Below are 15,000 nucleotides of genomic sequence, written 5' to 3'. Positions count from 1 at the left end.
ATCAGTACTTTATGAACACTGGTCTAGAGTCTGCATCAGTACTTTATGAACACTGGTCTAGAGTCTGTATCAGTACTTTATGAACACTGGTCTAGAGTCTGCATCAGTACTTTATGAACACTCTGGTCTAGAGTCTGCATCAGTACTTTATGAACACTGGTCTAGAGTCTGCATCAGTACTTTATGAACACTGGTCTAGAGTCTGCATCAGTACTTTATGAACACTGCTCTAGAGTCTGTATCAGTACTTTATGAACACTGGTCTAGAGTCTGTATCAGTACTTTATGAACACTGGTCTAGAGTCTGCATCAGTACTTTATGAACACTGGTCTAGAGTCTGTATCAGTACTTTATGAACACTGGTCTAGAGTCTGTATCAGTACTTTATGAACACTGGTCTAGAGTCTGCATCAGTACTTTATGAACACTGCTCTAGAGTCTGTATCAGTACTTTATGAACACTGGTCTAGAGTCTGTATCAGTACTTTATGAACACTGGTCTAGAGTCTGCATCAGTACTTTATGAACACTGGTCTAGAGTCTGTATCAGTACTTTATGAACACTGGTCTAGAGTCTGTATCAGTACTTTATGAACACTCTGGTCTACAGTCTGCATCAGTACTTTATGAACACTGGTCTAGAGTCTGCATCAGTACTTTATGAACACTGGTCTAGAGTCTGTATCAGTACTTTATGAACACTCTGGTCTAGAGTCTGCATCAGTACTTTATGAACACTGGTCTAGAGTCTGCATCAGTACTTTGAGAGTGCTGAATCAACCCTAGAACTGTTACTCTGAATCAACCCTAGAAATGTTACTCTGAATCAACACTCGGAATCATTGACCAATTGCTGCCTGTGTTTCTTTTCTAGAGTCTGTATAAGTACTTCATGAGGGTGGTGCCGTCGGATGCTCAGCAAGCCAGAGCTATGGTGGACATCGTCAAGAGATACAACTGGAGCTACGTCTCTGCTATACACACAGAGGGTAAGCCCTTATGTTTAGTGCCGTTCCAACACAGTACTTCATTGAGTACCACTCTTCATATTTTCAAGCGTGGTGGAGGCTGTATCATGAGGGTTTGCTTGTCATTGGCAAGTGACTATCGAGTTATGATATATATATATAGAGCAAAGAACAGGCGAAATCCTCGGGGGAAAACCTGGTTCGGTCTTCTTGCCAACAGACACTGGGAGACAAATTCACCTTTCAGCGGGACAACAAAACTTTGAACACATGGCCAAATATACACTGGTTGCATGCCAACTACTTGACAGAGCTTGAATAATTTTTTAATGAAAAATGTACAAATATTGTCCAATCCAGTCGTGCCCAGCTTTTAGAGACACATAGCTGTTATCACTGCCAAAAGTGATTTGAACTTGTATTGACTCAAGGGTGTGAATACAAAAGTATGTGGACACCCCTTCAAATGACTGGATTCGGCTATTTCAGTCACACCCGTTGCTGACCGGTGTATAAAATCGAGCCCGCAGCCATGCAATCTCCATAGACAAACACACATACTTTTTGCATATATAGAATATGTCGGTGCAGTTAGCCTTGTTAAAACTGTGAGAGTTTAAAGACTAGCTATGAAGGTGTATTTAGACTGTCATTTTTATTTTATATTATTATATTTATTTTATTAATCTCTAGATGTCCTGTGTATTTAGTCATATTAAAACTGTGGAAAGACTATAAATCTAGATCTCCTATGTCTGTTTAGCTGTTAAAACGGTGTAAAGAATAAAGATCTGTCTACAGTTGAAGTTGGAAGTCTACCAACACCTCAGCCAAATACATTTATACTCAGTTTTTCACAATTCCTGACATTTAATCCTAGTAAATCCTAGTTTTTTTTTTTTAAATCAAATTTTATTTCACCTTTATAGGCTAGTTTATAGGCTAACTAGCCAGGTAGGCTAGTTGAGAACACGTTCTCATTTACAACTGCTACCTGGCCAAGATAAGGCATAGCAGTGTGAACAGACAACAACACAGAGTTACACATGGAGTAAACAATTAACAAGTCAATAACACAGTAGAAAAAAAAGAGAGTCTATATACATTGTGTAGAGAGAATGTGTAGAGAGAATGATTAATTTCAGATTTGATTTCTTTCATCACATTCCCAGTGGGTCAGAAGTTTACATACACTCAATTAGAATTTGGTAGCATTGCCTTTAAATTGTTTAACTTGGATCAAACGTTTTGGGTAGCCTTCCACAAGCTTCCCACAATAAGGAATTTTGGCCCATTCCTCCTGACAGTGCTTTTGTAACCGAGTCAGGTTTGTAGGCCTCCGTGCTCGCACTCGCTTTTTCAATTCTTCCCACACATTTTCTATAGGATTGAGGTCAGGGCTTTGTGATGGCAACTCCAATACCTTGACTTTGTTGTCCTTAAGCCATTTTGCCACAACTTTGGAAGTATGCTTGGGGTCATTGTCCATTTGGAAGACCCATTTTCGACCTAGCTTTAACTTCCTGACTGATGTCTTGAGATGTTGCTTCAATATATCCACATAATTTTCCACCCTCATGAAACCATCTATTTTGTGAAGTGCACCAATCCCTCCTGCAGCAAAGCACCCCCACAACATGATGCTGCCACCCCCGTGCTTCACGGTTGGGATGGTGTTCTTTGGCTTGCAAGACGCTCCCTTTTCCCTCCAAACATAACGATGGTCATTATGGCCAAACAGTTCTATTTTTGTTTCATCAGACCAGAGGACATTTCTCCAAAAAGTACAATCTTTGTCCCCATGTGCAGTTGCAAACCGTAGTCTGGCTTTTTTAAGTGTATGTAATCTTCCGACTTCAACTGTAAGTGCATATAGCCATGTTTAGCCAGAGCGACAGTAGTGAGTGCATAATTTCTTATACTGGTCCCCTTGTAGTAATCTAACCCACAATCCTAGCTGTTGAAGTGCCACATTCTCTACCAACTGGTAGAGAATGAACGGCCGTTAAGACACTAACAGCTTACAGACAGTAGGCAATTAAGGTCACAGTTATGAAAACTTAGGACACTAAAGAGGCCTTTTTATTGACTCTGTAAAACACCAAAAGAAAGATGCCCAGGGCCCCTGCTCATCTGTGCGAACGTGCCTTAGGCATGCTGCAAGGAGGCATGAGGACTGCAGATGTGGCCAGGGCAATGAATTGCTATGTCCGTACTGTGAGACTGCTCGTTCTGTGTGTGATTTCCTGCAAGACAGGAATGTCAGTGTTCTGCCATGGCCAGCAAAGAGCCCGGATCTCAATCCCATTGAGCACGTCTGGGACCTGTTGGATCGGAGGGTGGGGGCTAGGGCCATTCCCCCCAGAAATGTCTGGGACCTGTTGGATCGGAGGGTGAGGGCTAGGGCCATTCCCCCCAGAAATGTCTGGGACCTGTTGGATCGGAGGGTGAGGGCTAGGGCCATTCCCTCAAGAAATGTCTGGGACCTGTTGGATCGGAGGGTGAGGGCTAGGGCCATTCCTCCCTGAAATGTCTGGGACCTGTTGGATTGGAGGGTGAGGGCTAGGGCCATTCCCCCCAGAAATGTCCGGGGAACTTGCAGGTGCCTTGGTGGAAGAGTGGGGTAACATCTCACAGCAAGAACTGTCAAATCTGATGCAGTCCATGAGGAGGAGATGCACTGCAGTACTTAATGCAGCTGGTGGCCACACCAGATACTGACTGTTACTTTTGATTTTCACCTCCCTTTGTTCAGGGACACATTATTCAATTTCTGTTAGTCACATGTCTGTGGAACTTGTTCAGTTTATGTCTCAGTTGGTGAATCTTGTTATGCTCATACAAAAATGTACACATGTTAAGTTTTCTGAAAATAAACGCAGTTGACAGTGAGAGGACGTTTATTTTTTTCCGGAGTTTACATACACAACCCAACACATCTTGATCCTTGCAGGAGTTTCTCATTTATGTTTAACCCTTGAGTGACCATGTGATCATGTGACCTTGGCAGAAACTCAGTTTAGTGAAATCCTGTTTAGTTCAGAACGCGGAGCTCTGTGACATCACCCTGCAAACACTGGCTTTCGCTGCTGATAGGATTCAAGGCAAGTTGCTATAGCAACTTCTAAAATCTGAAACCACACGCACGCTCATCCACGTGCACGTGCACACACTACCACCCCCCCCCCCCCCACCAGAGAGAGGCATGTATACACCCCCACCAGAGAGAGGCATGTATACCCCCACCAGAGAGAGGCATGTACCCCCCCCCCCCCCCCCCAGAGAGAGGCATGTATACCCCCACCAGAGAGAGAATAGATGTTCCCCAGCAACAGGAACTAGGTGACCTGGTTTACATGTGAATGGGGGAGAGTCTCTCCCTAATACTGAGACAAATGGGGACACCAACTATATAGAGCATCACACTGGTCTGTGTGTGTGTGCGTGTGCGTGGGTGCATGCGTGTGTGCATGCGTGTGCACGTGTGTGTGTGTGTGTGTGTGTGTGTGTGTGTGTGTGTGTGTGTGTGTGTGTGTGTGTGTGTGTGTGTGTGTGTGTGTGTGTGTGTGTGTGTGTGTGTGTGTGTGTGTGTGTGTGTGTGTGTGTGTGTGTGTGTGTGTGTGTAAATCAAAGCTACTGAGCTACTGCAAGGTCTATGTTGTTTTATAGGTAGCCTTCTGTTTCTGCTGCTCTGGTTATGTCTACAGGTCCTAGCTACATAGACTCATTATGTCTAGAGGTCCTGGCTACATAGACTCATTATGTCTAGAGGTCCTAGCTACATAGACTCATTATGTCTAGAGGTCCTAGCTACATAGACTCATTATGTCTAGGGGTCCTGGCTACATAGACTCATTATGTCTAGGGGTCCTGGCTACATAGACTGTAACCTGACTCATTATGTCTAGGGGTCCTGGCTACATAGACTGTAACCTGACTCATTATGTCTAGAGGTCCTAGCTACATAGACTCATTATGTCTAGAGGTCCTGGCTACATAGACTCATTATGTCTAGAGGTCCTAGCTACATAGACTCATTATGTCTAGAGGTCCTAGCTACATAGACTCATTATGTCTAGAGGTCCTAGCTACATAGACTCATTATGTCTAGAGGTCCTAGTTACATAGACTCATTATGTCTAGAGGTCCTAGCTACATAGACTCATTATGTCTAGAGGTCCTAGCTACATAGACTCATTATGTCTAGGGGTCCTAGCTACATGGTCTGTAACCTGACTCATTATGTCTAGAGGTCCTAGCTACATAGACTCATTATGTCTAGGGGTCCTAGCTACATAGACTCATTATGTCTAGAGGTCCTGGCTACATAGACTCATTATGTCTAGAGGTCCTAGCTACATAGACTCATTATGTCTAGAGGTCCTAGCTACATAGACTCATTATGTCTAGAGGTCCTAGCTACATAGACTCATTATGTCTAGGGGTCCTAGCTACATAGACTCATTATGTCTAGAGGTCCTAGCTACATAGACTCATTATGTCTAGAGGTCCTAGCTACATAGACTCATTATGTCTAGAGGTCCTAGCTACATAGACTCATTATGTCTAGAGGTCCTAGCTACATAGACTCATTATGTCTACAGGTCCTAGCTACATAGACTCATTATGTCTAGAGGTCCTAGCTACATAGACTCATTATGTCTACAGGTCCTAGCTACATAGACTCATTATGTCTAGGGGTCCTAGCTACATAGACTCATTATGTCTAGAGGTCCTAGCTACATAGACTCATTATGTCTAGAGGTCCTAGCTACATAGACTCATTATGTCTAGGGGTCCTAGCTACATAGACTCATTATGTCTAGAGGTCCTAGCTACATAGACTCATTATGTCTAGAGGTCCTAGCTACATAGACTCATTATGTCTAGAGGTCCTAGCTACATAGACTCATTATGTCTAGAGGTCCTAGCTACATAGACTCATTATGTCTAGAGGTCCTAGCTACATAGACTCATTATGTCTAGAGGTCCTAGCTACATAGACTCATTATGTCTAGAGGTCCTAGCTACATAGACTCATTATGTCTAGGGGTCCTAGCTACATAGACTCATTATGTCTAGAGGTCCTAGCTACATAGACTCATTATGTCTAGAGGTCCTAGCTACATAGACTCATTATGTCTAGAGGTCCTAGCTACATAGACTCATTATGTCTAGAGGTCCTAGCTACATAGACTCATTATGTCTACAGGTCCTAGCTACATAGACTCATTATGTCTAGAGGTCCTAGCTACATAGACTCATTATGTCTACAGGTCCTAGCTACATAGACTCATTATGTCTAGGGGTCCTAGCTACATAGACTCATTATGTCTAGAGGTCCTAGCTACATAGACTCATTATGTCTAGAGGTCCTAGCTACATAGACTCATTATGTCTAGGGGTCCTAGCTACATAGACTCATTATGTCTAGAGGTCCTAGCTACATAGACTCATTATGTCTAGAGGTCCTAGCTACATAGACTCATTATGTCTAGAGGTCCTAGCTACATAGACTCATTATGTCTAGAGGTCCTAGCTACATAGACTCATTATGTCTAGAGGTCCTAGCTACATAGACTCATTATGTCTAGAGGTCCTAGCTACATAGACTCATTATGTCTAGAGGTCCTAGCTACATAGACTCATTATGTCTACAGGTCCTAGCTACATAGACTCATTATGTCTAGAGGTCCTAGCTACATAGACTCATTATGTCTACAGGTCCTAGCTACATAGACTCATTATGTCTAGGGGTCCTAGCTACATAGACTCATTATGTCTAGGGGTCCTAGCTACATAGACTCATTATGTCTAGAGGTCCTAGCTACATAGACTCATTATGTCTAGGGGTCCTAGCTACATAGACTCATTATGTCTAGGGGTCCTAGCTACATAGACTCATTATGTCTAGGGGTCCTAGCTACATAGACTCATTATGTCTAGAGGTCCTAGCTACATAGACTCATTATGTCTAGAGGTCCTAGCTACATAGACTCATTATGTCTAGAGGTCCTAGCTACATAGACTCATTATGTCTAGGGGTCCTAGCTACATAGACTCATTATGTCTAGAGGTCCTAGCTACATAGACTCATTATGTCTAGAGGTCCTAGCTACATAGACTCATTATGTCTAGAGGTCCTAGCTACATAGACTCATTATGTCTAGAGGTCCTAGCTACATAGACTCATTATGTCTACAGGTCCTAGCTACATAGACTCATTATGTCTAGAGGTCCTAGCTACATAGACTCATTATGTCTACAGGTCCTAGCTACATAGACTCATTATGTCTAGGGGTCCTAGCTACATAGACTCATTATGTCTAGGGGTCCTAGCTACATAGACTCATTATGTCTAGAGGTCCTAGCTACATAGACTCATTATGTCTAGGGGTCCTAGCTACATAGACTCATTATGTCTAGAGGTCCTAGCTACATAGACTCATTATGTCTAGAGGTCCTAGCTACATAGACTCATTATGTCTAGAGGTCCTAGCTACATAGACTCATTATGTCTAGGGGTCCTAGCTACATAGACTCATTATGTCTAGAGGTCCTAGCTACATAGACTCATTATGTCTAGAGGTCCTAGCTACATAGACTCATTATGTCTAGGGGTCCTAGCTACATAGACTCATTATGTCTAGAGGTCCTAGCTACATAGACTCATTATGTCTAGGGGTCCTAGCTACATAGACTCATTATGTCTAGAGGTCCTAGCTACATAGACTCATTATGTCTAGAGGTCCTAGCTACATAGACTCATTATGTCTAGAGGTCCTAGCTACATAGACTCATTATGTCTAGAGGTCCTAGCTACATAGACTCATTATGTCTAGAGGTCCTAGCTACATAGACTCATTATGTCTAGGGGTCCTAGCTACATAGACTCATTATGTCTAGAGGTCCTAGCTACATAGACTCATTATGTCTAGAGGTCCTAGCTACATAGACTCATTATGTCTAGAGGTCCTAGCTACATAGACTCATTATGTCTAGAGGTCCTAGCTACATAGACTCATTATGTCTAGAGGTCCTAGCTACATAGACTCATTATGTCTAGGGGTCCTAGCTACATAGACTGTAACCTGACTCATTATGTCTAGGGGTCCTAGCTACATAGACTGTAACCTGACTCATTATGTCTAGAGGTCCTAGCTACATAGACTCATTATGTCTAGAGGTCCTGGCTACATAGACTCATTATGTCTAGAGGTCCTAGCTACATAGACTCATTATGTCTAGGGGTCCTAGCTACATAGACTGTAACCTGACTGTCTAGGGGTCCTAGTTACATGGTCTGTAACCTGACTGTCTAGGGTCCTAGCTACATAGACTCATTATGTCTAGAGGTCCTAGCTACATAGACTCATTATGTCTAGGGGTCCTAGCTACATAGACTCATTATGTCTAGAGGTCCTAGCTACATAGACTCATTATGTCTAGAGGTCCTAGCTACATAGACTCATTATGTCTAGAGGTCCTAGCTACATAGACTCATTATGTCTAGAGGTCCTAGCTACATAGACTCATTATGTCTAGAGGTCCTAGCTACATAGACTCATTATGTCTAGAGGTCCTAGCTACATAGACTCATTATGTCTACAGGTCCTAGCTACATAGACTCATTATGTCTAGAGGTCCTAGCTACATAGACTCATTATGTCTACAGGTCCTAGCTACATAGACTCATTATGTCTAGGGGTCCTAGCTACATAGACTCATTATGTCTAGGGGTCCTAGCTACATAGACTCATTATGTCTAGAGGTCCTAGCTACATAGACTCATTATGTCTAGGGGTCCTAGCTACATAGACTCATTATGTCTAGGGGTCCTAGCTACATAGACTCATTATGTCTAGGGGTCCTAGCTACATAGACTCATTATGTCTAGAGGTCCTAGCTACATAGACTCATTATGTCTAGAGGTCCTAGCTACATAGACTCATTATGTCTAGAGGTCCTAGCTACATAGACTCATTATGTCTAGGGGTCCTAGCTACATAGACTCATTATGTCTAGAGGTCCTAGCTACATAGACTCATTATGTCTAGAGGTCCTAGCTACATAGACTCATTATGTCTAGAGGTCCTAGCTACATAGACTCATTATGTCTAGAGGTCCTAGCTACATAGACTCATTATGTCTACAGGTCCTAGCTACATAGACTCATTATGTCTAGAGGTCCTAGCTACATAGACTCATTATGTCTACAGGTCCTAGCTACATAGACTCATTATGTCTAGGGGTCCTAGCTACATAGACTCATTATGTCTAGGGGTCCTAGCTACATAGACTCATTATGTCTAGAGGTCCTAGCTACATAGACTCATTATGTCTAGGGGTCCTAGCTACATAGACTCATTATGTCTAGAGGTCCTAGCTACATAGACTCATTATGTCTAGAGGTCCTAGCTACATAGACTCATTATGTCTAGAGGTCCTAGCTACATAGACTCATTATGTCTAGGGGTCCTAGCTACATAGACTCATTATGTCTAGAGGTCCTAGCTACATAGACTCATTATGTCTAGAGGTCCTAGCTACATAGACTCATTATGTCTAGGGGTCCTAGCTACATAGACTCATTATGTCTAGAGGTCCTAGCTACATAGACTCATTATGTCTAGGGGTCCTAGCTACATAGACTCATTATGTCTAGAGGTCCTAGCTACATAGACTCATTATGTCTAGAGGTCCTAGCTACATAGACTCATTATGTCTAGAGGTCCTAGCTACATAGACTCATTATGTCTAGAGGTCCTAGCTACATAGACTCATTATGTCTAGAGGTCCTAGCTACATAGACTCATTATGTCTAGGGGTCCTAGCTACATAGACTCATTATGTCTAGAGGTCCTAGCTACATAGACTCATTATGTCTAGAGGTCCTAGCTACATAGACTCATTATGTCTAGAGGTCCTAGCTACATAGACTCATTATGTCTAGAGGTCCTAGCTACATAGACTCATTATGTCTAGAGGTCCTAGCTACATAGACTCATTATGTCTAGGGGTCCTAGCTACATAGACTGTAACCTGACTCATTATGTCTAGGGGTCCTAGCTACATAGACTGTAACCTGACTCATTATGTCTAGAGGTCCTAGCTACATAGACTCATTATGTCTAGAGGTCCTGGCTACATAGACTCATTATGTCTAGAGGTCCTAGCTACATAGACTCATTATGTCTAGGGGTCCTAGCTACATAGACTGTAACCTGACTGTCTAGGGGTCCTAGTTACATGGTCTGTAACCTGACTGTCTAGGGTCCTAGCTACATAGACTCATTATGTCTAGAGGTCCTAGCTACATAGACTCATTATGTCTAGAGGTCCTAGCTACATAGACTCATTATGTCTAGAGGTCCTAGCTACATAGACTCATTATGTCTAGAGGTCCTAGCTACATAGACTCATTATGTCTAGAGGTCCTAGCTACATAGACTCATTATGTCTAGAGGTCCTAGCTACATAGACTCATTATGTCTAGAGGTCCTAGCTACATAGACTCATTATGTCTAGGGTCCTAGTTACATAGACTCATTATGTCTAGAGGTCCTAGTTACATAGACTGTAATCTGACTGTCTAGAGGTCCTAGCTACATAGACTCATTATGTCTAGAGGTCCTAGCTACATAGACTCATTATGTCTAGAGGTCCTAGCTACATAGACTCATTATGTCTAGAGGTCCTAGCTACATAGACTCATTATGTCTAGAGGTCCTAGCTACATAGACTCATTATGTCTAGAGGTCCTAGCTACATAGACTCATTATGTCTAGAGGTCCTAGCTACATAGACTCATTATGTCTAGAGGTCCTAGCTACATAGACTCATTATGTCTAGAGGTCCTAGCTACATAGACTCATTATGTCTAGGGTCCTAGTTACATAGACTCATTATGTCTAGAGGTCCTAGTTACATAGACTGTAATCTGACTGTCTAGAGGTCCTAGCTACATAGACTCATTATGTCTAGAGGTCCTAGCTACATAGACTCATTATGTCTAGAGGTCCTAGCTACATAGACTCATTATGTCTAGAGGTCCTAGCTACATAGACTCATTATGTCTAGAGGTCCTAGCTACATAGACTCATTATGTCTAGAGGTCCTAGCTACATAGACTCATTATGTCTAGAGGTCCTAGCTACATAGACTCATTATGTCTAGAGGTCCTAGCTACATAGACTCATTATGTCTAGAGGTCCTAGCTACATAGACTCATTATGTCTAGGGGTCCTAGCTACATAGACTGTAATCTGACTGTCTAGAGGTCCTAGCTACATAGACTCATTATGTCTAGGGGTCCTAGCTACATAGACTGTAACCTGACTGTCTAGAGGTCCTAGCTACATAGACTCATTATGTCTAGAGGTCCTAGCTACATAGACTCATTATGTCTAGAGGTCCTAGCTACATAGACTCATTATGTCTAGAGGTCCTAGCTACATAGACTCATTATGTCTAGAGGTCCTAGCTACATAGACTCATTATGTCTAGGGGTCCTAGCTACATAGACTCATTATGTCTAGAGGTCCTAGCTACATAGACTCATTATGTCTAGAGGTCCTAGCTACATAGACTCATTATGTCTAGAGGTCCTAGCTACATAGACTCATTATGTCTAGAGGTCCTAGCTACATAGACTCATTATGTCTAGAGGTCCTAGCTACATAGACTCATTATGTCTAGGGGTCCTAGCTACATAGACTCATTATGTCTAGAGGTCCTAGCTACATAGACTCATTATGTCTAGGGGTCCTAGCTACATAGACTGTAACCTGACTGTCTAGGGGTCCTAGTTACATAGACTCATTATGTCTAGAGGTCCTAGCTACATAGACTGTAACCTGACTGTCTAGGGGTCCTAGTTACATGGTCTGTAACCTGACTGTCTAGGGTCCTAGCTACATGTTCTGTAACCTGACTCATTATGTCTAGGGGTCCTAGCTACATGGTCTGTAACCTGACTCATTATGTCTAGGGGTCCTAGTTACATGGTCTGTAACCTGACTCATTATGTCTAGGGGTCCTAGTTACATGGTCTGTAACCTGACTCATTATGTCTAGGGGTCCTAGTTACATGGTCTGTAACCTGACTCATTATGTCTAGGGGTCCTAGTTACATGGTCTGTAACCTGACTCATTATGTCTAGGGGTCCTAGCTACATGGTCTGTAACCTGACTGTCTAGGGTCCTAGCTACATGGTCTGTAACCTGACTGTCTAGGGTCCTAGCTACATGGTCTGTAACCTGACTGTCTAGGGTCCTAGCTACATGGTCTGTAACCTGACTTTCTAGGGTCCTAGCTACATGGTCTGTAACCTGACTGTCTAGGGGTCCTAGCTACATGGTCTGTAACCTGACTCATTATGTCTAGGGGTCCTAACTACATGGTCTGTAACCTGACTCGTTATGTCTAGGGGTCCTAGCTACATGGTCTGTAACCTGACTGTCTAGGGTCCTAGCTACATGGTCTGTAACCTGACTGTCTAGGGTCCTAGTTACATGGTCTGTAACCTGACTGTCTAGGGACCTAGCTACATGGTCTGTAACCTGACTGTCTATGGTCCTAGTTACATGGTCTGTAACCTGACTGTCTACGGTCCTAGCTACATGGTCTGTAACCTGACTCATTATATCTAGGGGTCCTAGCTACATGGTCTGTAACCTGACTCATTATGTCTAGGGGTCCTAGCTACATGGTCTGTAACCTGACTCATTATGTCTAAGAGTCCTAGCTACATGGTCTGTAACCTGACTCATTATGTCTAGGGGTCCTAGCTACATGGTCTGTAACCTGACTCATTATGTCTAAGGGTCCTAGCTACATTGTCTGTAACCTGACTCATTATGTCTAGGGGTCCTAGCTACATGGTCTGTAACCCAACTGTCTAGGGGTCCTAGCTACATGGTCTGTAACCTGACTCATTATGTCTAGGGGTCCTAGCTACATGGTCTGTAACCTGACTCGTTATGTCTAGAGGTCCTAGTTACATGGTCTGTAACCTGACTCATTATGTCTAAGGGTCCTAGCTACATGGTCTGTAACCCGACTGTCTAGGGGTCCTAGCTACATAGTCTGTAACCTGACTTGATGTGAGTAGTAAGCATGTGTGTTGACTGCAGGTGCTCAGGAAACCGCCACCTCTCCTTAGGTTTAGGGCCAGCTCCTTCTCTCTCGACGTCTTGGTCGGCCAGCGGATTAGTATCTTGTTCAAATTAAAATCATTAATTACCTGTCAACAGTTTGGAGACACCTACTCATTCCAGGGTTTTAGAACACCTAGTCATTCCAGGGTTTTAGAACACCTACTCATTCCAGGGTTTTAGAACACCTACTCATTCCAGGGTTTTAGAACACCTACTCATTCCAGGGTTTTAGAACACCTACTCATTCCAGGGTTCTAGAACACCTACTCATTCCAGGGTTTAGAACACCTACTCATTCCAGGGTTTTAGAACACCTACTCATTCCAGGGTTTTAGAACACCTACTCATTCCAGGGTTTTAGAACACCTACTCATTCCAGGGTTCTAGAACACCTACTCATTCCAGGGTTTTAGAACACCTACTCATTCCAGGGTTTTAGAACACCTACTCATTCCAGGGTTTTAGAACACCTAGTCATTCCAGGGTTTTAGAACACCTACTCATTCCAGGGTTTTAGAACACCTAGTCATTCCAGGGTTTTAGAACACCTAGTCATTCCAGGGTTTTAGAACACCTACTCATTCAAGGGTTTTAGAACACCTACTCATTCCAGGGTTCTAGAACACCTACTCATTCCAGGGTTCTAGAACACCTAGTCATTCCAGGGTTTTAGAACACCTACTCATTCCAGGGTTTTAGAACACCTACTCATTCCAGGGTTTTAGAACACCTACTCATTCCAGGGTTTTAGAACACCTACTCATTCCAGGGTTTTAGAACACCTAGTCATTCCAGGGTTTTAGAACACCTAGTCATTCCAGGGTTTTAGAACACCTACTCATTCAAGGGTTTTAGAACACCTACTCATTCCAGGGTTCTAGAACACCTACTCATTCCAGGGTTCTAGAACACCTACTCATTCCAGGGTTTTTCTTTATTTTAACCATTTTTTACATTGTAGAATAATAGTGAAGACATCAAAACTGGCTGCGTTTCCTTCACTCGGCGGTCCAACTCATCCCAAACCATCTCAATTGGGTTGAGGTCAGGGGATTGTGGAGGCCAGGTCATCTGATGCAGTACTCCATCACTCTCCTTCTTGGTAAAATAGCACTTACACAGCCTGGAGGTGTGTTGGGTCATTGTCCTGTTGAAAAACAAATGATAGTCCCACTAAGCCCAAACCAGATGGGACGGCGTATCGCTGCAGAATGCTGTGGTAGCCATGCTGGTTAAGTGTGCCTTCAATTCTAAATAAATCATAGACAGTGTCACCAGAAATTCACCCCCACGCCATCACACCTCCTCCTGCATGCTGCACGGTGGGAAATGCACATGTGGAGATCATCCGTTCACCAACACCTCGTCTCACAAAGACAGGGCGGTTGGAACCAAAAATCTCCAATTTGGACTCCAGACCAAAGGACAGATTTCCACCAGTCTAATGTCCATTGCTCGTGTTTCTTGGCCCAAGCAAGTCTCTTCTTCTTGGTGTTCTTTAGTAGTGGTTTCTTTGCAGCAATTTGACCATGAAGGCCTGATTCACACAGTCTCCTTTGAACAGTTGATGTTGAGATGTGTCTGTTACTTGAACTCTGTGAAGCATTTATTTGGGCTGCAATTTCTGAGTATCGTAACTCCTATGAACGTATCCTCTGCAGCAGAGGTAACTCTGGGTCTTCCTTTCTTGTGGTGGTCCTCATGAGAGCCAGTTAACTCTAATGAACTTATCCTCTGCAGCAGAGGTAACTCTGGGTTTTCCTTTCCTGTGGTGGTCCTCATGAGAGCCAGGTAACTCTAATGAACTTATCCTCTGCAGCAGAGGTAACTCTGGGTCTTCCTTTCCTGTGGTGGTCCTCATGAGAACCAGGT

General features: G+C 43.1%; 1 protein-coding gene across 1 annotated transcript in view; it reads left to right on the top strand.

Annotated features, from left to right (window-relative positions):
* LOC139388246 (metabotropic glutamate receptor 5-like) overlaps positions 1 to 15,000 on the top strand; it is a 38,763-nt gene that overhangs the window by 2,133 nt on the left and 21,630 nt on the right. The window contains exon 4 of the mRNA XM_071134795.1: positions 876 to 990. Within this exon, the coding sequence (XP_070990896.1) occupies positions 876 to 990 (115 nt within the window). The remainder of the gene's footprint in view (positions 1 to 875; positions 991 to 15,000) is intronic.

This window comes from Oncorhynchus clarkii, chromosome 29 (genome assembly GCF_045791955.1).
Source record: "Oncorhynchus clarkii lewisi isolate Uvic-CL-2024 chromosome 29, UVic_Ocla_1.0, whole genome shotgun sequence".
NCBI lineage: Eukaryota > Metazoa > Chordata > Actinopteri > Salmoniformes > Salmonidae > Oncorhynchus > Oncorhynchus clarkii.
Note: the sequence above shows the minus strand (reverse complement) of the source record. Positions and strands in the feature narration are given on the sequence as shown.